Source organism: Phyllostomus discolor, chromosome 4 (assembly GCF_004126475.2).
Source record: "Phyllostomus discolor isolate MPI-MPIP mPhyDis1 chromosome 4, mPhyDis1.pri.v3, whole genome shotgun sequence".
Lineage (NCBI taxonomy): Eukaryota > Metazoa > Chordata > Mammalia > Chiroptera > Phyllostomidae > Phyllostomus > Phyllostomus discolor.
In genome coordinates, this window is record NC_040906.2 from 124,147,416 (window position 1) to 124,168,101 (window position 20,686).

Below are 20,686 nucleotides of genomic sequence, written 5' to 3' on the forward strand. Positions count from 1 at the left end.
TTAACACTCACAAATACATCGATGGAGTTGTTAGGTGATGTCAAGCTCTGTGAAAGTGTTGTGCGTGCATTATCACTTGATCCTTCCAAAAAACTCAATGGAAAAGGCACAGTTATTTTTCATTCCCATTTCACTGACCAAAAACCAGAGTTCTCTAGCAACAATCTGTAAGATATGTATCTGTAATCAGGCAATTTGAATTCAAAGCCTGCACTCCCAACCTGTATCCACTTCATGGTATTTCTAAGCCCAGAACAATCTGGCACCGTGAGATGGAGAATCAGGATACACATCCAGATGGCTAAGGCCTCAAGTTTTCAAGGGAAAGAAAGCCTGCAAGTTAATCATCATAATAAACCTTCTTCTCTATAAGGAGCTCTATGTACTACTACACAAGAATGCCACGACTGTCTTTCACTGTCGAGAGGTCTCCATGGAAATGCACAAACCAAATGGGACCTGGAGCCAGTCCTCTCCAATCTGTTTAGTTTCACACATGCCCCTAGTCTGGGACTTCAGCCACGTCACCACGGTCATTTTTTAGAAGTAAAACGGACTAAAGGCACTTAGGAATAATCACGGAAGGAAGGCATTCCTGGAGGAAGCTGAGCTTGCAGGCTGAAGGACAGTATATTTAGCTTAAACATGACGAGTAGAAGGTCCAGGATACTATATTTGGGCAAATGGTTGATTGGGGTTTGGTGAAGTTCTGGGTTTGGCAACAGCGCCTTCTCCCACCCTGCCCCCGCCCCAGGCCACGTGGGCTCGGCTACAGAGCTTGGCTCTCACTCTGGAACAAAATCTGCCAGCCTCTCCCTAAGCTCTGGGAGCAGAGGTGGCACACTGCTCCAGGGAGTGGCAGGGGGAGGAACAATCAGCAAGTGGCCAACAAGTAGCCAGAAGAGAAGGAGGCCTGGAGCACTGGGTGGTGATGGTGGTCCCACCGGAGGCCCAGAAGTGCCCCTGGGATCTAACCCCGTAAGGAGCACCTCAGGGCCCAAGCCACACTGAACCATAACCGCTGGTTTTCTCATCCATGTTCCCTGTTAGCCTGGGCAGGGTGTGCACCTCAGCCACCTCCATGTCCCAGGAAACTGCAAGGAGCAGGTTCAATAAATGTTTATGGGATGAATTTAAGAGTTCTGGAGAACGGTCACAAAAGCAATGTGACGGTAACTTAATAGTACTGAACTGTACACTTAAAAATGATTAAGATACTAAATATTATGTATATTTTACCACAATCAAAATAGTAATGGCACATATTACAGAAAAAAAGATGGTGGCACTTAGAAACCTCCAATGCTCACAGTACGAAATTTAGTGAAGTGTGGGCTGAAGAATTTGAGTTTAAGAAGTATGGGGAAGGGTTTAAGTATGCAGCTGTGATCACTGTGAACCATGACTCACTGAGACAGAGTCGCAGAGACGGCAAATACGACACTCAATGGGTTTCCAGGGAGAAGCCAGTAAAATGCATAGGTGGTTAGCGATGTAGCCCCAAATCCATCCGGGAAACTCCTCTCCAATGATCCCAACAAATACCATCTTCCTCACACTCTTCCAACCCTGACATTAGAGTCCGCACTCTTATTTATCAAAGCAGAGAGGGAGCTGTTCAGGAACCACCTTCACTTGCCCCTCCTTACAGCATGGGAAGGGAGGAGCGTTTCACAGAGTGAAGTCTGTGGGATGTCGCTAACTGCCACTTGAAAGAGATGGTAGTGTAAGTCTGAGAAATGCTGAACACTAGTCTAACCCATTTATGATATTCAAGAAAGGGGGCATGCTAGGAAGACTTTCACCTCTCTGACCCAGAACCTCTCGGCCTTCCATTACCACCTCCAGGGATTTCAACGGCCTGGAACTCAGGTCAAGAACATCACAGTAGCTCTGGCTGGTGTGGCTCAGTGGATTGAGCACCGGCCTGCAAACCGAAAGGTCACCGGTTAGGTCCCCGGTCAGGGGACATGCCTGGGTTGTAGGGTGGGTCCCCAGTTGAGGGTGTGCAACTGATCCATGTTCCTCTCACACTGATGTTTCTCTCCCTCTCTGTCTTCCTCCCTTCCTCTCTCTCTAAAAGTAAATACATGAAGTATATTTAAAAATTTTTTTTAATAATTGAGGATTTTCTACTAAGAAAAAGAAACATCAGTGTAATAAACATTACAGATTACTTGTAATACCCTGCGTTCAGATTCTGGTTCCCCAGTTCTCAGACAACTTATCTGAGTTCTCCAGGCCTTAGTCTTCTTCCTGTTAGAGTGCAGTGTAGGACTTGGGCTCCGAAGTCAGGCAGGCTTGGAGTCCCGGCTCTGGCATTTCAGAGCAAGGGAAACCTTGTCAGGTTAGTGTTTCTAAATGTCAGTGCTCTCATCTGTGGAATGGGAGTAATCGTAGTGTCTATCCCACTGTTGACGAGTGATGGAGAGAACACAGGTGATTACTTATCAGTGCTCAGCACCAGGTAAGTACTCAATACATGTGTGTTGTCGTTGACTCTATATGTGAAATGCTATATAAATATTACAACCCTTTAAGGTCCAAGCCAAGTCCCACCCCTCTTTCATGAAACTTCCCCCAAAACTCTCTCATCTCTGGGCTTACACAGCTTGTAAGACTAATATACTGACCATAAACTTATTTGGCATCTAGTTATATGCTAATACATAGTATATTATATTGGTATATTATATTATATTGGTATATTATACCAATATTGTATATTATATCCTATATTGGTATCTAGTAATTTAGATATAATTATCTCAAGTTCCTTTTTTTTCTAATTCCTTTTTTTAGGAATTGGAGGAGTTAAGTGAACTTTTTTAATCCTCACCCAAAGATGTGCTTATTAATTTTGAAGAGAGGGGAAGGGAGGGAGAGAGAGAGGGAAAGAGACATCGATGTGAGAGAAACATTGATCATATGCAACTGGGAACCAAACCCCCAACCCAGGCATGTGCCCTGACCAGGAATCAAACCTGTGATATTTCAGTGATGGGACGAGGCTCCAACCAACTCAGCCACACTGGCCAGGGCTGGGGGAGCTAAGTGAAGTTAAATGCTATGCATACCTGTTGTAAAAACGTTTAAAGGGAAACCTATGATCTTGAAAGCTAAAACCTTCCATAAACTTCCTCCTAGAAACATAATCAATGTTGACAGTTGGCTGTGACCCTTCCAAATTTTGCCTAAGCATATATGAAGTTTTTTTTAATAAAATGGGCTCACCCTATACATACTAATCTATAACCTATTCCTTTCTCAGACATCAGTTCACACCAATTCACAATTCACTTAATCCTCTTTTAAACAGCTATAAAGTATTCTATTGTATAGCTATACCATACTTTACTTAATTGGTTCAATACAGATGGATATTCAGATCGTTTCAAATAAATGATGACTTTGGGGCAAGAGCTGTGTCCTCTGTATTTTGGCATCTCCACAGAGTTAGCACAGTGCACGTGGTAAAAATTCAGTGAATTCTGTTGTGTAAAATCTGACCATATTTGCCTCTGAATCACAGATGACTATCAGGCCACAGTCTATTAAATGCAAGTCTCAAAAGCCAGCCCTGGAAAATAAGGAGCAATATTTGGATCGCTGGCCCTGAGATATAACTCTCAGATCAAAAACACAAACTGTTCAATACAGTTCCAATGCTGGCTCCTTTCCCATATTAAAATTACTTGATGACCCAGCAATTCTCATAGGTACATACCCAAGAGAACTGAAAATATTATGTCCACACTAAAACTTGTACACAAGTATTCACAGCAGCATTATTCATGTAACGTGGCGGGAACAACCCAAATGTCCATTCAACTGATGAATGGATAAACGAGATGCAGCATTCGCAGACAGTGGAGTATTACTAAGCCATAAAAATGAATGGGGTGCTGCATGTGCTGGACATGGACAGCCCTTGAAAACATTATACTCAATGGAAGAACGCAGTCATGAAAGCCCACATATTTTACAATTCTATTTACCTGAAATGTTCAGAATAGGTCGATCCAAAGAGACAGAAAGGAGATTGATTAGTGGTTGGGGAATGGGGAGTGATGGGAAGTGACAGCCAACTGGTTTCTTGGGGAGTGTTGATGAAAATGTTCTGAAATTAGATAATGGTGATAGCTGCAAAACATGATGAGTTCTACTAAAAACCACTAAGCTATACACTTTAACTGGTAAATCTGATGATAGATGAATTATTTAATTAAATACAGAAAAAAGTCTTTGAAAACTGGCTGTCAGTTGGTAGTTCTACTTTCCACTCACTCACGGAAAGAACGTCTCATGAGAACCACCACAGTGCCGAGTGCTGTGTGGGATGCCGGCGACGCAGCACGAGCAAGGCCTGCTCCTGCCCCTGAGCCGGACCATGGGGAGGCACCAGGCCACACTCCACTGAAAGTGGGGGCAGGTGGAACTGTGATAGGGAAGCACAGGGAATTCAGAGTGGTGAGGCAGAACTCAGTGTTGTCCAGGGATGAAGGAGGGCTTTCCAGAAAATGCGGTAAGTGGCTGAAGGAGCGGCTAGCCAAGTGAAAGACGGGAGAGTGTCCCGGGCAAAGAATTTGTGCGAAGGGCCAGAGGTGAGAGAAACATCATGGAGGGGCTGAAAGAGAATCAGTAGAGAAGAGCCCTGATGCCCAGATGTGCCAACCGATGTCATGTTAAAAACCCAACAGGTACTGGACTCCTGCTGCATCAGGCACTGTGCTGGATGCTGACACTACCGCAGCGACCAAAATCAGTGCAGACACTGGTACAGCATTCAGTATACGACTGTGTGTTTTCATGGACACACGATAAGTAGTCCACAGCTAACTGACTGCTTGGTTTCAACATGGTATCTCAAAAGGACAAAGACAATTCATCTACCAGAAGTACAATGGCACTTACACTTGGACCCAGTCACCCCACTTTTGGGAAAACATGCTACAAGATATGCGTGCACAGGTACAAAATGATGTGCACACCAAGCTGAAACAGCCCGAGTGGGAGGGGACTGGTTAAACGGCTTACAGTGAACCTGCACGACAGAAGACTGCGCAACCTTGACACAAGTGAGGAAATTCTGTGTACCGACACGGAAAGATCTCTAGGATATTTTGTTAACCGAAAAAAGCAAGGTGCAGAACAGGCAGATAATATGCTTCACTGTGGCTAAGAAATGGGGCAGGAACACACACATACAAACACACACACAGGTAAAATCCACCATATATTTATAGCTGCTCACATTTGCATAAATAAACCCAAGAAGAATGCAAAAGAGTTAATAACAGTGGTTACCAGGGAAGGGGAGCTGGATGAGAAGAGGTAGGGAGGGTAGTGTTTTCTTTTTTATGTTTTGATTTTTGAAAAATGTGACTATTGCCAAAGACCACCTACAAAAACTTCTTTAAGCTTTAAAAGGCTAAGATGCTAAACTACCCAGCATTCCTAATGTGCTCAAAGCATCTCTTTCCCATTACCTGAGAACCCAGGAGAGACAGCATGGCCAGAAAGCTGCAAAGGACCAGCAGAAACAGAAAGATGCCTCAAGACACACACTGTCCTGTGTGCACTGGACCGTCCTCAATCAGTTCACGCCAACTACGTGTCAGGCACATAGGGGATGCCAAGAAAATGCAGAGCAACCCCTTCCTTTTGGAGGGCTCACGGCTAGTGCAAGGAGCCAGCCTCAGCACTGCTGCGTGTGACCTTCCTAGTACAAATCTGATTGAGTCACTCTGTGCTCAGAAATCTTCAAAGGCTCCTGATTGCCTAAGCTTAGGAACAAATCCACACTTTTGAAATAGGGCCTCCACAGCCCCAACCCTTCCAGACAATCAAGACTCATCTTCATCGCTTCCCTCCTTAACCTTCCCCCACTTTGGCAACACAGAGCACGTACCACACACACACCGCACCCACACGCCTATCCTTTCCCCACGTCCTCTCACTGCCTGAAGACCCCCCCACCCCATCTGCCTGGTCAATGCCCCGTAGGCCTCCACCCAGCCCAAACTTCTTTTTAAAATGACTTGTCCCTAATGCTCCCTGGGGTGTTATACTCCCCTGACCCTCACACAATGAGGGGAGTACCTTCAGCAGCAATGACACTGTCACCTCCCTAAGGACTCCTGGCTCCAATAGGGCCCAATTGTCCCCTTTTCATCTTTTATTCTAGCCCCAAAAACAGTGCTTGGCTGAGAGCAAATGTTCGGTCTAAGTCTGGCTGAATGAATAAACAAGAGACACACAGAGGCAGGCAGAAGGCAGGACTGAACTCTATTTGGGAGGAAGAGCCAGGAGAAGCATTCTCAACAGGTGGTGCTTGTGTGGCAGCAGAGGGGGCATGAAATGAGAAGTTATGTGAAGAGGGGAAGGTCTTGGGGAAGGTACAGGAACAAAAGCAGGGTAGTTGGTTTGTGATGAGGGGTCAGGACAGAAGCAGTGCCTGACGGCTGTGGGTTTCTATTCTGACAAAGCACCTGTTTCAGTTCCCTCTTCTGGAGATCACGTAAACTACAGTCACTCACAGGGGTGGGGCATTTAATGATTATGGTGAGAAGACCCCACACCCCAACAGGCCTTTGACAATGAGAGTGATTTGACAAGAGTGCTAGAAATGAGCCCAGGGAAAAGCTCATTGTATCTGTTTCAAGGGTCTGGCAAAAGTTAGAGATGGAAGGTACATGACAAAGAAGTCCCTCTCCCTGCACCTCCTCTGAACACTGAAACAAAAGCAGCTTCCTCAGGTAAGGCCCCGGTACTTAAATGTAAGCCTCTATATAGCTTATTTAGCTAAAAAAAAAATAACAACAGCAACAATAAAAGGTGGAGAAAAAGATATTCCATCTTGTTGAGGCCCTACCTTTTAAAAAATTAAAAATCATGCCCGGGCAGGTGTGGCTCCGTGGTTTGAGCACCAACCTGTGAACTGAAAGGTCACCAGTTCAATTCCCAGTAGGGGCACATGCCTGGGTTGCAGGCCAGGGCCCCAGTAAGGGACAAGTGAGAGGCAACCACACACTGATGTTTCTCTCCCTCTCTCTCTCCCTCCCTTTCCTTCTCTCTAAAAGTAAATAAATATAATCTTTAAAAAAATTAAAAATCACATTAGATGCAAAAAACCCCCTTCTGAATAACTCCAAAGGATGACGTCACACAAAGGCAACACAATATAGTAAAACAAAATGGTGTGCATGTGCACATCACTGCACACCATCAGGGCTGCAACAAGTTGTGAGGAAAAGCTGTTTCCCTCTCCAGCTGTAACTGTCCCTGCCCGCCCCACACAACCTTGCTGCTCACCTGTGTCAGCTGAGGTGTGTGGAAGGGGAACACACGCTGGCAGAGGGGAGCCTGGCAGTGTCAGCAGTCTCTGAATCAACACCAGAGAACTCGGTGTGGGGGTCTCTCGGCATACCTCCTGGTTGGGGGTGCAGACCAAAATTTGGGGAGGTGGGGAGGAAGAAGTTCTCATGTGGATCAGTGCCACAGATTCCTGGTCACACTCTTCAACTCCAGTCTCACAGTCTCTGGAGCAAACTCATCATGTCGCTGCCCTGACCAAAGCTCCCTCCCCATTACATCCAGGATTGAGTCTCAAGTCCTTGGCATGACCTACAAGGCCCTCCATGACCTCACCCTTCCTCTTCTATTTCCATTTCCTTCCACCTTCAACCCACCTCCCCAGCATCCTACGACACCAGCCCACTGAGGACCGTCATGTGCGCACCAGCGCCAGCCCGTTTCACCTCTGTGTTCACAGGGACCAGCCAATACCTCTGCCGAAAACCATCCCACATTTTCTTCTCTCCCTGGCCCTGGCCAGCATCCACTCAGCATCAACTCTGAGCTAGGAGTCCTCCTCTGTGTTCCCAAAGCAACTCTCTCTAGCAGAGCCCTACTTAGTGAGCGCCACTAACTAGTGCGGCTTGAGGGGAATACTCGCTGTCAAGTGACTACTTGTGTCCTTTTATCTGTCTCCCTTACTAGATGGTAAAAGTTGTACCCTATAATGGGGCACGTTTCCTTTCCCTATGTTCCCAGAAGCCAGAACAATGCCTAGCACAAAAGCACTGTTTAATCAATATTTGTAGCATGAGGCAAAAGATCAGAATCAACTCAGACACATATCCCTTGGGCCATGTGAGCAACATCAGTGCGACTGAGAAGCCAGTAACGTTGGCCAGGTCACACTTGGCCACAGCTGCAGGCTAAAGGTGTGGTCAGTGGCCAGTGACAATCTGACAAGATCATAGCTGTCATGCCTGATGTATGTGGGCCCAAAGAAGCTCAAGGAATAGTGCCTGAGAAGCACTTCATTATCTTCGTTTTGAAACTCTAAAAACAACCACAGTGGCACAACTCATGTCAACAAATAGGTTTGCTGGCTTCCATTTCAGCTTTTAGAGTCTTGCACAGAATAGGTATATTTACTGAATAATCAAAAAAGAAGAAAGCTGAATGGCCAGGTAGCTGAATAGTACTGAATGAAGATATTTCCTAGGCTGGGTATTAATGTCAAAAAAAAGTTTCTTTCTCATTGCTCGGGTGATAAGGTATGCTGCACGCACAGACCAACTTCGCCTTTTATTTCCAGGCTCTGTTGCTGTGGCTCGCCGGAAATTTCTGGGGCTGAATCATTCTGGGTGGCCGAATTTTCCATGCTGCTAAAGATTTAGGTATAGACACTTTAACATTAATCACTGTGGATGGAAACTTTTAAAAAAATCTTTCTGAGTATACTGCACACCTTTTTATTTTTTCATGAAACAACATATAATCATTCTTATGGTGTACTGTACTACACTAGTCTATCATAATAACCTGAAAATCTGCTGGAGCTCTTTGTTCATATACTAACTGACACCTGGAATTCATGGTGGTTTTTTTTCATTTCTTATGACTTGTAAGTATTTAACAATTAATAGCCCTCCAAGCTGTCCGCTACCACTCGTCTACCTATCCCAGCTCTTCTTCCACATTAACTTACTCTTTCTTCTGAAATCTTGGGAACCAGACAACCAAGCCTCGTATAACTCTACATAAAGAAACGGCAGTGAGCTCTGAGCAAAGCCTGGGAGACTCGCCCAGATGCGGCACACGCAGCAACAGGGCGCAGGTTTAGGGCCATTATCAGACTGCTCCAGGACCCCTTCTTTGCCTCCCATTTCTCACGTTCCAGATGAATGGGCGGCCACAAAGGGCAGTTCCATATAGTCGAGGTATAACTCCAACTCTTTCAAATGGGATGAGAACGATAGGTACAGGCCTTCTCTGAAGTGCTGTATCTGCATTAACATTTCTTACGCATTTTGTATCAATCTAATTTTCTCAACCACTCTACAACATACTATGATCCCCGTTTTACTGATGAGGAAACTGAGGCACAGAGAGGTGACAGAATTTACCAAGATACACTGCTAGGATGTGGCAAACCTGAATTCGAACTCAGGCAGCCTGGCTCCAGGGCCATGACCTTCACCACTAAGGGCTCCCTAACAGAACCACACCACCAGGGTCCCTGACTGTCTATTTGTACAAAAACAGAAAACACAGACCCAGCAAGCAATGTTTAGACCAGCATGGTCCAATAAAACTTTCTGTGATGATGGAAATAGTCTCTTTTCTACACTACTGAGCATTTGAGATGTGGCTAATGTGACTAAGGAACTAAATTTTCCATTTCATTTCATTTTGATGAATTCATGTTCAAATAGCCAGATGCGGCTAGTAGCTACCTATTAGATGACACAGGTGAAGACTACTTTTGGTGAGTCAAAAACTGTGACACGTCAAATGTTAAATACAATGGATAATTCCTACTTGAAATAGGCTTCAGAAGAACATAATTAAATACTGATGCATCTCCTCTCAACCTCTTCTCCACCTCTGCACTGTTTTTAATTCATCCTCATAACTTTGAGGAAGGAAGCATGCCATCCGACCAGAGGAGCTGAAGAGGACTTTGAGGCGAAGTAAGAGCAGTAGAAGCAACAGTGCCAGTTGTCCAGGCAAAGCCTGAAGAGCACTGTCGGGAGTGGGGCTTGGGGAGGGCAGATCACGGGCCAGCTTCCAGACACTAGGTTCACCCTATTGACCTTAAAAAAAAAAAAAGCCACAGATAAGTGTATGTGTGTGTGATGAACGTATCATCGAATATGGAATATGCTCAAGCCCCAGGCCCCAGACCACATTCAGAGAACTGGTATGATAAAACCTGACTCGGCCGAACAGAAGGCACGGGTCATTCTGCCCAGAGCAGTGACCTCTTCTTGGTCATCCTGGGTCCCCTGGTCAGCCCTGCCATGGAAGTCACAAACCAAGCCAACCTTCTCCCTACCCCTCAACAATTCCTTTCCGATTATGTGGGGGTTTTTCCCCTCCCCACTGCTAAGCTCTATTATATGTCAAACCCAAATTTAGGTTAGAAACTGATTTCAACTCAAGTAAGAAGTGAAACCAAGAGTTGAAGTTGAGACACTAATCCAATGGAGGTGCAACTTGATTCTGACTCATCCTAAACCTCTATGGCTGGGGGAAGGCGCCTCCTTCCCTTTCCTCCCAGTTGCTGAGTGGCAACATAAGTTTTACACACATTCTCCAGCGTGGTCTGCATGACCATGCTCAGAGGGCATGACTGTGCCACAGGGCAGCTGACACTTCCAGGGAGCAAGTAGGGGCCGAGGGGTACAGGGGCTGGCATGGGCCACACAGCTATTTTATGGCAGAGCCTGGGGAGAACCAGGTCTCCCAGGTCCGAGTCCTCGCCCTCCCACCCACCACCACACACCTCCCTGCCCAGGCCACAGCTCATGCCTCAGAGACTCCGGAAGAGGAGCACTTATTCACACTCCATGATAAATCAGAGACCAAACTGCAATTAAAAAAAAAAAATCAGCTATCAACCATTCCTTCCCACCTCCACATCCCTCTTCCAAACAATAGCCACAAAATCCATACGAACAAGTTACTCCTTGCCCACTGAGGTCAAAAGTTGATCCAGTACAAAGTCAGACTATAAACTAAATACACTCAAAATTCCAGAAAGTGTTGGGTCTAAAAACTTCAATTCTGCTCCAAGTTCTGAGGAATTCTCAGCAGGAAACCAAGCATTGTGAAGCAGGCCCTGCAACTTCCTGACTTCCTACAGGACTCCAGGAACTGCTGGAGGGGAGGCCTGTTTATCCAAGGAATGCTCCTCCAGGTCAGGAGCCCCCCAGGCTGCTCTTAACCTTCAGGAAAGGGGCTGATAAGACACCCCTGGCACTTCTAAACCCAGGGCCACATTCTGCATTCCCAATGACGCACAAGGCTATCTCTATGCAGGTGCCAGCACCCCACGAGGCACACAAACCTGACGGAACACTTGTTAACTAACCAGCATGGTCTTGGGCATTCCTCAAAGCAAGCAGGAAGGTCAACAGAGGAAGGGGAGGCATGTTTCTAAAAATTAGATCCATACCCTCTGTCCTGAGATAGTCACACCCGTCTCCTCATTAGCCACATAAGTCTCATAATGGTGATAAGTCACTAAAAAGTGTCTTCTTAAAATTCTCTATAAAAAGAGAATATCTACACATTTATAATAAACGTGAAGGAACAAGCTGATTAAATTAAAAACACTCTGCCCTTGCAAAATTCAGGAGCTTTATTAAGAAACCTTCTCCCTCTTTCAAAGACAGAGCAATCAAGGCTCGGAGGATTTTTGTCACCAGGTGACTATCACCTCCACCAACCCAAAAGAAACATTTCAGATTATGTTCAAGTTTGATAACTCTTCAGAAACCATGTGGAAGAGCTCTCCTAACCTCAGCCAAGGTTTCAATCAATAAAGGCCTCCTCGTACTAAAAATTGCACCTGTGCACAGGTGCACACACCCAAACACACGCAGTGCCTCTGGTCAGTTTGCTTATTCGCAAAGCTGTCAAATACAAGAGAACTAGCTGTGCTTCCCAAGACTTTCAGGAGTGACCACCACTCTTGTCCTCTGACTACCAACAGTCCCACACTCAGGGTTTTAGGTCTCAATGCAACAAATCACTCCCTTTCCACCAATCACAAAGGCTTGAGGTTAAGGTCCAACAGTCTGTAAGCCTGTGAGTTGCACCTGCCACACACATCACGTTCATGGCCTGGCTCCCATGCACAAACAGTTTATCAGCTTTCAGCTACCACAGTGTGACCTCTGTGAGGACAGGGACCCCACCTTATTCATCTGCATTCCCAGAGCTCGGCACAGGCACGCAGCAGGCACTCACGAAACAGCTGCCAAATGAATGAGCACAGCCGACTTAAGAAAGATGTATCATCCGTGAGGCTTCTTCTACACATACACTAGCATTTAAAGGTAGCGTCTGGAATTCCAGGGGGCAGATGTGTGGAAAATGCACTGGACTTGAGTGAGAAGATGTGAATTCAAGCCCCAAGTTTGCCAGAAATTCCCTCTACTGTCCTGGGAAAATCTCCCAATCTTATTTTCCTCTTCTGTAAACACAGCAGATGACTTCTAGGTTTCCTTTTAGCCCTTAAACTTGTAAAACTCAGGAGAAAAGATGTGCCCTTGAGCTACCCCCAATATTAACTTGATGATACAGGGCAGTGAAAATATAATAGCCAGAGGCAGCTACTCTCACACAGATGTTGGCTAATAACAGGCAGTAACTTGAACAGCAGGTAAAGCCTCTGCCTACTTGCCTACGTTCACATTTGGGTCATTCTCTGTAGTCTCTTTCAGGGAGATGCAAATTTCAAGGATTGTTCCAGACAGAAAAGCCTCGAGTGGAACAATGACCCGCAGACATTACTTCCAGGTAATAAACAGATTCCACTCAGACAAAGAAAAGTAAAGCAGCCCGTGGCTACATTCCGTTGACACCCCACTCGTGGAAGCACCGGGCCTGAGCTCTAAATGTGAGCCAGACGTGGCTGAATTCTTATTTTGGCTCCAACTCTAACTCGGAGCAGATGGTCCTGGGCCAAGTCTCTCCTCTCCAAGCCAAGCTCTGGATGGGTATGACAACCCCCATAAACCATCCAGATTACAGGGTGAAGCTAGTAAAGCATTTCACAGATGGAGAGTGTTGCCAACCCCTCAAGACAAATGAAGGGAACTGTCAAGTGGCAGCGTGGCTTGGGTGGAGTCACAGGACAGCGCCTCCCTTAACCGTGGGCTCCCACCAACTCACGGGAGGTCTCTAGAGGACTCAGAGCCCCCTACTCACAATCTGGCTACGTTTCCTCTGCTGAAAATCCAGGGAGGCTGTGTGAACCCACACTGCCCAGAAGAGCCTCCTGCAAAGCTCTTTAAACCACACAGTTAACTCCCAGCGTTGACCAGCTGTGATTGTTAGGTTTGGTTCTCTTCTACGGGGGACACTTGAGACAGCAGAGGTAAATCAAGGCAAAGCATTAGACTGTACGAAAGATAAAGGTCTGCCCATGAAATAAAAAGCTGTGTCAGGAGGCACATTAGTAGTTTTACTGTTTTCTTTTCCTTTCTTTAACTATTAGGTACCAATGGATACCAGATACACAGCACTGGATAAAACGGTTAAGAGATAATATCAGGAAAGTTTCCCAGCAAAGCCTACTAATAGTGCACTCACCGATTAGAAAGCACTTCTGTAGTTTGGAAACTCTAATCCAGTCTTATCAACCCTCTGGCTTCGTCATCATTTATCAGGGTGGGAAGGGGAGGTACATCAGCTATGCCACAGAGTGATTTCTGGGGCCCCTGCCCACAACGAAGCAGATCAAAACGGAGCTCATGCCTGCAGGAGTGAAGTTTTCACCATAGCAACACACGTTACTCTACAAACAGCCAGGACTGAGGCGCTCTGTTGCGACTGGTCTGGACAGTGCCCCTGAGAAACAGCAACTGAGGGTTCAGTTCAGACAACAGAGGAAGCAAGAAAAAAGTGGCCCTTATTTAGCTTGCGAAGCGGCCTCCTCATGGGTCCTTCCCACAGCTGACGGTGGCAACACTAAGACCCTCCGGTATCCACAGCCTGTGTTCTAATAAGACAGATGGCAGAGAAAACAGATGTGGAGCAGCCACACCACAGGCTCGCTGGGGGAAAGAGGGACTCAGTGTGTAACACTCGCACGCTTTGGAAAGCGGACAGCTAGCACTGGAGGACTTCAGGGAATGGTCTCATGCCAAAGCAGGTCACATCCAAAATGAAATACAGCCGGAGGCCCCAAGCAGCTGGTGTGACGGTAGAAGGTGTAGCACAGACCCAACAATGAAGCCAAACAATCACCATCAGCATGGTCGCTGAGACCATCACATAAGTGTCAGTGTGCCAGGCACAGTGCAGGGCATTTGGACAGGTTTCTTCATCTGACAGTGGAGATCAAAACCTCAGTGACTGATTAACACCACCTTTCTGGGTATCACACTTTCCCAAGGGAAGAAATCGGGATCATCCATGTGCCTTACATCCCACACACAGGGTGACGCCTGAGGGTGGGCCAGGAGAGACTAGTCCCAAAGTTCTGCTCTGTTGCTCAGATGACTGAGTGATGCATGTAGAAATCTAACCACAGAACAAGGGCACACAAGAGGATTTGCAACCCTTCCCGGCTTCCCCTGACTAATTTTCTAGAACATTACTGATAGACTACATCAGAGGTGGACAGAAAGATGCAAAAAGCCAGGAAATATAAAACTGGTAAAGGAATGTCTTTAAAAGTGCATTAGAAGTTAGTGAAGGACAACATATGTGCACAGATGCCTATCGGTACCGTGCACGTACCTTTTTGCATTAACACTATATAAACGGGACTATTTTGCAACACTGATATTAAGAGACAGGACCAGCAGTCTCACTTCAGGTTATGATGACCAGAGGTACGTCTGGGAGGATGGGAACCAGTGCCACAGCATCCACGTGCTAACAGGCGTGACGCAATGGGCTCCCACTGTACATGCTGCAAATACATCACCCAAAGTCTCAGACACAGGGAAGAAGACAGTTCCTGGAGAAAGAGAACTCTACCACACCTGGCTTCGAAACAAAAACCAAACACGAGCCACTACCCAAAAATTCTTCTAAGTCCAAAACCCTTAAGTCATCACAGACCAAACAAACGAGGGCCCAGAATTTCAGAAACATTTCCTTGCTACAGGGTCAGCAGAGCCCACAAATGAACTTTAAAACAAGCAAAGTTTCTGTCTCAAAATGACATTTTAGAGCTAATGTATAAGTTGTACCCCCACCCCTTTGTCAGTCTCCATTCACTGATGAGAGTTTCTGTCCTCTGCCCGTCTCAGTTTGAAACGTGGCACTGAAAGGGACACTGGAAAGTGACTGCAGAGGGGTTGGGGCGAGAGACTACTTTAAATCTGACACACACATACACACCCCCAGTGGCTGCCCACACCCTGAAGGACTGTCAGGCCAGACCCCCCTAAGATAGACTGAAGGGCCAAACTGTTGTGTGGAAAACTCCCCACCTCTCTGGAAAGCAGAGTTAAGAAAGAGAAAGCTGGAAGGGAAGGAGGGGGAAAATAAAGCTCCACATTCCTGACATTTTTTAGCCAAGTGCTGTGGCTGCACAGAACAGCTCTATTCCAAACAGCATGCAGGACAGAGAGAAAACCTGAGTTCTGGGGAAAAGAACCTGCCTTGGAAATGAGAGAAGGAATCTCAGGGTGGCCCAAAACTAAGTCAAAAGGAGGAGGGCAAGTCACCCTTTCATGTCTATTCCCAATAGGAAGTGATGCCAAGGGAAGGAATTTGGAGTCGTCATCATCTCCAGGGGACAGAACTGAAGTCCTGGGATCCCTCGGTGGGGAATGAATCCACTCCGAATGATGGTGAGCTGATGAGTAAGTAGGGGAAAGGGCAAGGCCAGAATGAGGTGGAGACCAGTTAGGACACATGGGCTGGGGAGAGGGGACCAGCTTACTGGCAGAGACTGGGCAGGGGACCCCAGAAAGAGGAATGACCAGTAGACTTTCTGTGGGAAGAATTATAAATGAGTTTCCTTGACTCACCTTCTGAATAAAAAAATCCTAGCCATGCCCAAGTTAGAAATCCAAGAGCCTGCTGTCCTCTCCCTCACTCTGTCTGTCTTCCCCTTCCCTTTCCACCTTCTCTCCATACTTCTAGGAAAAAGTGTTAAGTGCAGGACTGCCTCCCATATGTATCCCTACATACAGATACAGACACAGACACACCATACCTCCAGGGGACAACCCAGAGGACCCTAAGTGATATCTACTAAGTCCTGGGCTGGGTTATGAGGTGCTGCCCCCAGCTTTACTCCAAACGTGAAGATGCCCACATGTGCTTCTCTGAGGTCCCTAAAAGTAATGGAGCTGTTTCTGCTCTTGGCTAGTAGGAACAGCAAAGTTCTAAAAATCTCAGTTCCCCTAAAATACCTATCTCTGCAGAGAGTCAGTTGGTAGGTATAGATGATGAAGATCTCCTCTGTACCTAGCACAGCAGAACATGTATCCTCCATAAGGGAGGTTCAACACAGCCCCCCTTCTCCCAGACCAGCACACACCAGCAATCCCACAATGCACCTTCTAGGCACCTCCCAGAGAGGGAGACTCCAGCCCTGCAAGCTCAGAGATGGAGGTCTAAGTTTCTATAGGGCGAGGGCGGGAGGAAGCCTTGCAGGCACTTCAGCCAAAGTCCCTTCCACATTCCCCAGTCCAATCCGAAGAAGAGAAAAGGAGGGGTTTTTTTCCCCCTCTTCTGTCAGGTGCTGGGAGTTAAGGGCTCCTAGTACTTTTTAACTCCCACAGAGTGCCAGGTTGAATACATAGGACTTTCCAAGACTAGAGGCAGGGAGGACAGGAGGTACTAAGCTCAAACACTGGGCAGCTCCTTTTGAGCCAAGAAAGCAGGTAGAGCCACAAACCTTAACAAATGCCAGAAACCCAGCCAAGAGAGCCATGAGCCTATGCAAGAGACTTCACTGGCTGTGGCGTGAGGCTATGAGGGCTACAGCTGTCACGTGTGTCTTTCCAACCACACCCTCCAAGACTGGTGACATGGCACTGGGAGGCCTCTTAGAATGGAGGACGACAAATAGACACAAATAGGACAGAGGATATTGACTCTTTTATTTCATTAAGCTATTATTATGTTAAATAATAACAGGAACAATTGACTTCTTTTCACTTTTGTAGAATCTACTATGACTTTTGTTTCTTATAAGATCTCAAACCTTACACTAACCCCATGAGGAAGATGGGTTTTACTAACCTCTTCAATGATGGGGAAAGTGAGGTTGCAGTCAGTTGTATTTTGTTTGTTTTAATCAGTCTAGTGACAAAGCAGGGAGGGACTGGGACATAGAGACAACCCTAGCTAAAGCCCTTTCCAATATACCATGAGAGCTGTAGGGTTGGGAGGAAGAAGGGAAGGACAGAAGTAAAGAAGAACTACCAAAAGCTGGTGTGCAGACCCCAGTCCTAGTCTCAGGTGTATTTCCTACAGACCCTGAAGCCCAGACAAGAGCACATTCACACATCTAACTGAGACTCAGCCATCACAAAAATGTCCCCAGCTGGAGGGCAGCTTCAAGGGCCAATTAGGACCCTTGTCATCCTTAGAGAGGAGAGGACAAGCACAGAGACAGAGAAACACAGAAGGAGAAATTAGCCCCGCTAGAATCCTCCATCTTCAAGGAAGTTCACAAATGGTTATAGCTTCCTAACCCACTCCTGAGAATACAGATAAGCAATCCTACCCAGAATGGAGGACAAGGAGCTGCCTCATTGGAGACCACACTGAGAGTGAGGGGAGTGTCACTATCTTACTCCACCCAAGATATACCACAGCAAGCCCTATTATGCTCACTTACCTCCAGTTCTTCTAACTTTTGCATATCACATTTTTCTTGATCTCTTAGGTGTACAGAGTCCTTCCCATCAGATCCTGACCAGCGGGGCTTACCACAAGTCCCTGCTCCGTAAGGCCCGCACCAGCGCAGTGCTGGGGAGGCAGGGAAGGGGAAGTGGCAGGACCCATTCTCTCCCCACTACTCCCACAGGTACCGGAGAATCAACTCGCCCCTAAAAGCACAGGATATCCCATCCCTCTCCTTGGCCCTGTAACGGGGAGAAGCTCTGGGTCCACCACAGATGGAGCTAATGGAATAACCCAGAGTGATAATGGGTAACATGAAAACTGGCCCTTAGACAAGGGCAAAAAGGGGGAGTAGGCGGGAGGACACTGCTGGGATGGGGCCCAGAAAATCAGATGGGAGGTGGAAAAGGGTCGGGGTCCCTCCCGCCGGAAAAGCCCAGAAGAGGTGGCAGCCACCGCTTGGGAGAGAGAGATAGTTGTGCAATGACTCTGGGTCTGGGAGTCTCCGGGCTTGGCTCCCGGACACCAGAAAGGAAACCCCACTGTTCGGGCCAGGGTGGAAGCACTACGGTTGGTTCGAGGCCAGGCTTAGGATTCAGGGCTGCAGAGAGAGCTGCAGGATATGGTGGGTGCCCAAGGGGGCTGCTGAGCTGGGCACGGCTGGCACGGAGCGGAGCTGGGGGCGGGGGGGGGGGTGTCTGGGCTGACTTGGAGACTAAGGCGGGTACAGCGTACAAAGCCGGGGTGCAGATAACGTACAGGGCAGCCCGGTGCCCCAGCTCAGACGAGGACCCCAGGGACGGACAGGGGTCCGTCGGGCGGCGCACGAGAAAGGGTACCCCCTCCCGGATCTCGCTCACCTCGAACATAAGCCCTATGAGGACGCAGAGCACCAGGCAGAAGCCGATGTCCGCATGGTTGTGGATGACGAACTCCTGGCTGAAGAGTGGGTAACTTTTCGTCCTCCTGCGGAAAGCCATGGCAGCGGGCGCGCAGCGGCCGGCCGGGCCCGCACCCTGCGCTCACAAGCCGCCGCGCAAACTTCTCCAGCCCCGGCCCGGTCCGCCCGCCGGCCCGCAGCCCGCTCGCCCTCCCGCCAGCCGGCCTAGCGCCCAACAACTTCGGGGCCCGCCCCCTTCCTCCGACCGCCCCCGCCCCCGCCCCCGCCGCCCGGAACCGCCCCCGGCCGCAGCCCCCACCCCACTAGCTGCCCGCACTCGGCGCGCTGGCTCGATCCGGCCCCGCCCCCCATGCACTTAACCCCCTCGCCGCCACGCACGCCGCGGAGGCGGAGCCGGCGGGCGCAGCCAAGGTTCCCCTCACTCCCAGCTGCCGTGGCTCCTGTTTCCTCCTCGACCCGGGCCCAGTTGCAGCGCGCTCGCGCCGCACCCGGCCGCATTCTTAGTGTGGCGGCTCGGCTGCTCCGGGCGCGGACCGAGTAGGCCGCGAGGGATGCGGACGCCGGGTCCTGTCCTTCCCGGACAGGAAGTGGGCCCAGGTTTCCCACTCCCGAGGCCCGCTCCTTCCTCCGCGGAAAAGGAAGGCCCGGGCAGCCGCGGGCAGCCGGATATTCCCTGGGGTGCAAGATGTGGCCTTGGGGAGCTGAGAGCTGCGCAGGTTCAGTGGAGGGAGGAAGCTGCACTCTGGCCTTCTAGCTGACCACCGCGCACTGCGAGGACGGTTGATGAAGTATTTATGGAGAGTTTGCAGTGGGTTAGGCATGGTTCATAATGCTGGGATTATGCAGCAAACAAACAAAAAAGACCTTGCCCTTGGGGAGCCTTGGTTCCAAATTGGGGGATGGGGGCGGGGAATGGATGTGTGCATTGTTGCTCGCTCTTCTGAAACCGGTGCGCTAGTGTAAATCCATTTTACACGTCTTACCCAAAGTCTACCTTCAGTATCAATTGATACGTAGAAATGGAAGAATAAACACTGAAGAACTTCCTCACTGAGAGTTAAATAAGTTGTATTTTTTTATTTTTTTACTATTTGAGAGAGATTGATTTGTGTTGTTCCACTTACTTATGCATGCATTGTTTGCTTCTTGTATGTGCCCTGCCTGACCAGAGATGGAACCTGCAACCATGACATATGGGGAGAATGCCCTAAACAACGTAGCTACCCGGCCAGGGCTAATACTCAGTTTTAAAAGTAATCTTGGAAAGCACAAGTGGCACTTTTAATAAATTAATTTATATTGACAAATCATTGATTTCCACCAGTAATGGAGTCAACTAATTACTTTTTGTCGGGAAAAAAACTATTCTTATTCATTCTTTATTATTAGGTCTATAGTTATTTCACTTCTAAGTAAATATGATTTCTTAAAAATGACACAGTATGAAATGTGATTAACACTAGACTTATCTAGGGTTCCTAGATAAATTTCACATCTTAAAGTTTCTTGACCCTAGTATTTAGCAGTCTTTGGTCTGTAATTCCTTTAAATAACTTAAGGAAATGGGAATGTGGTACCCGCGAATTAGACTAACCTTCATTTATCTTCAGGACTGACCTTTCTTAACCTGACTTGTGGCTCAGTGGATGAGTGCTGGCCTGTGAACCAAAGGGTCATTGGTTCAATTCCCAGTCAGGGCACATGCCTGGGTTGAGGTCCCCAGTTGGGGTCCTATGAGAGGCAACATACATTGATGTTTCTCTCCTTGTTCTCCCTCCCTTCCCCCTTCTCTAAAAGTAAATAAAATCTTAATAAAAACAAACTGACCTTCCTTAAAGTTGGACCTTAGTGTTATCAGAAATAGAAAGATCGCCCTGGCTGGCGTAGCTCAGTGGATTGAGCGCGGGCTGCGAACCAAAGTGTTGCAGGTTCGATTCCCAGGCA

General features: G+C 47.6%; 1 protein-coding gene across 1 annotated transcript in view; it reads right to left on the reverse strand.

The window, feature by feature from the left end:
- TRAM2 (translocation associated membrane protein 2) overlaps window positions 1-18,850 on the reverse strand; it is a 74,891-nt gene extending 56,041 nt beyond the window's left edge. Inside the window, exon 1 of the mRNA XM_028509577.2 lies at window positions 18,702-18,850. Coding sequence (XP_028365378.1) covers window positions 18,702-18,821 — 120 coding nt within the window. The 5' untranslated portion in view covers window positions 18,822-18,850. The remainder of the gene's footprint in view (window positions 1-18,701) is intronic.
- Window positions 18,851-20,686: the final 1,836 nt, after the last annotated feature.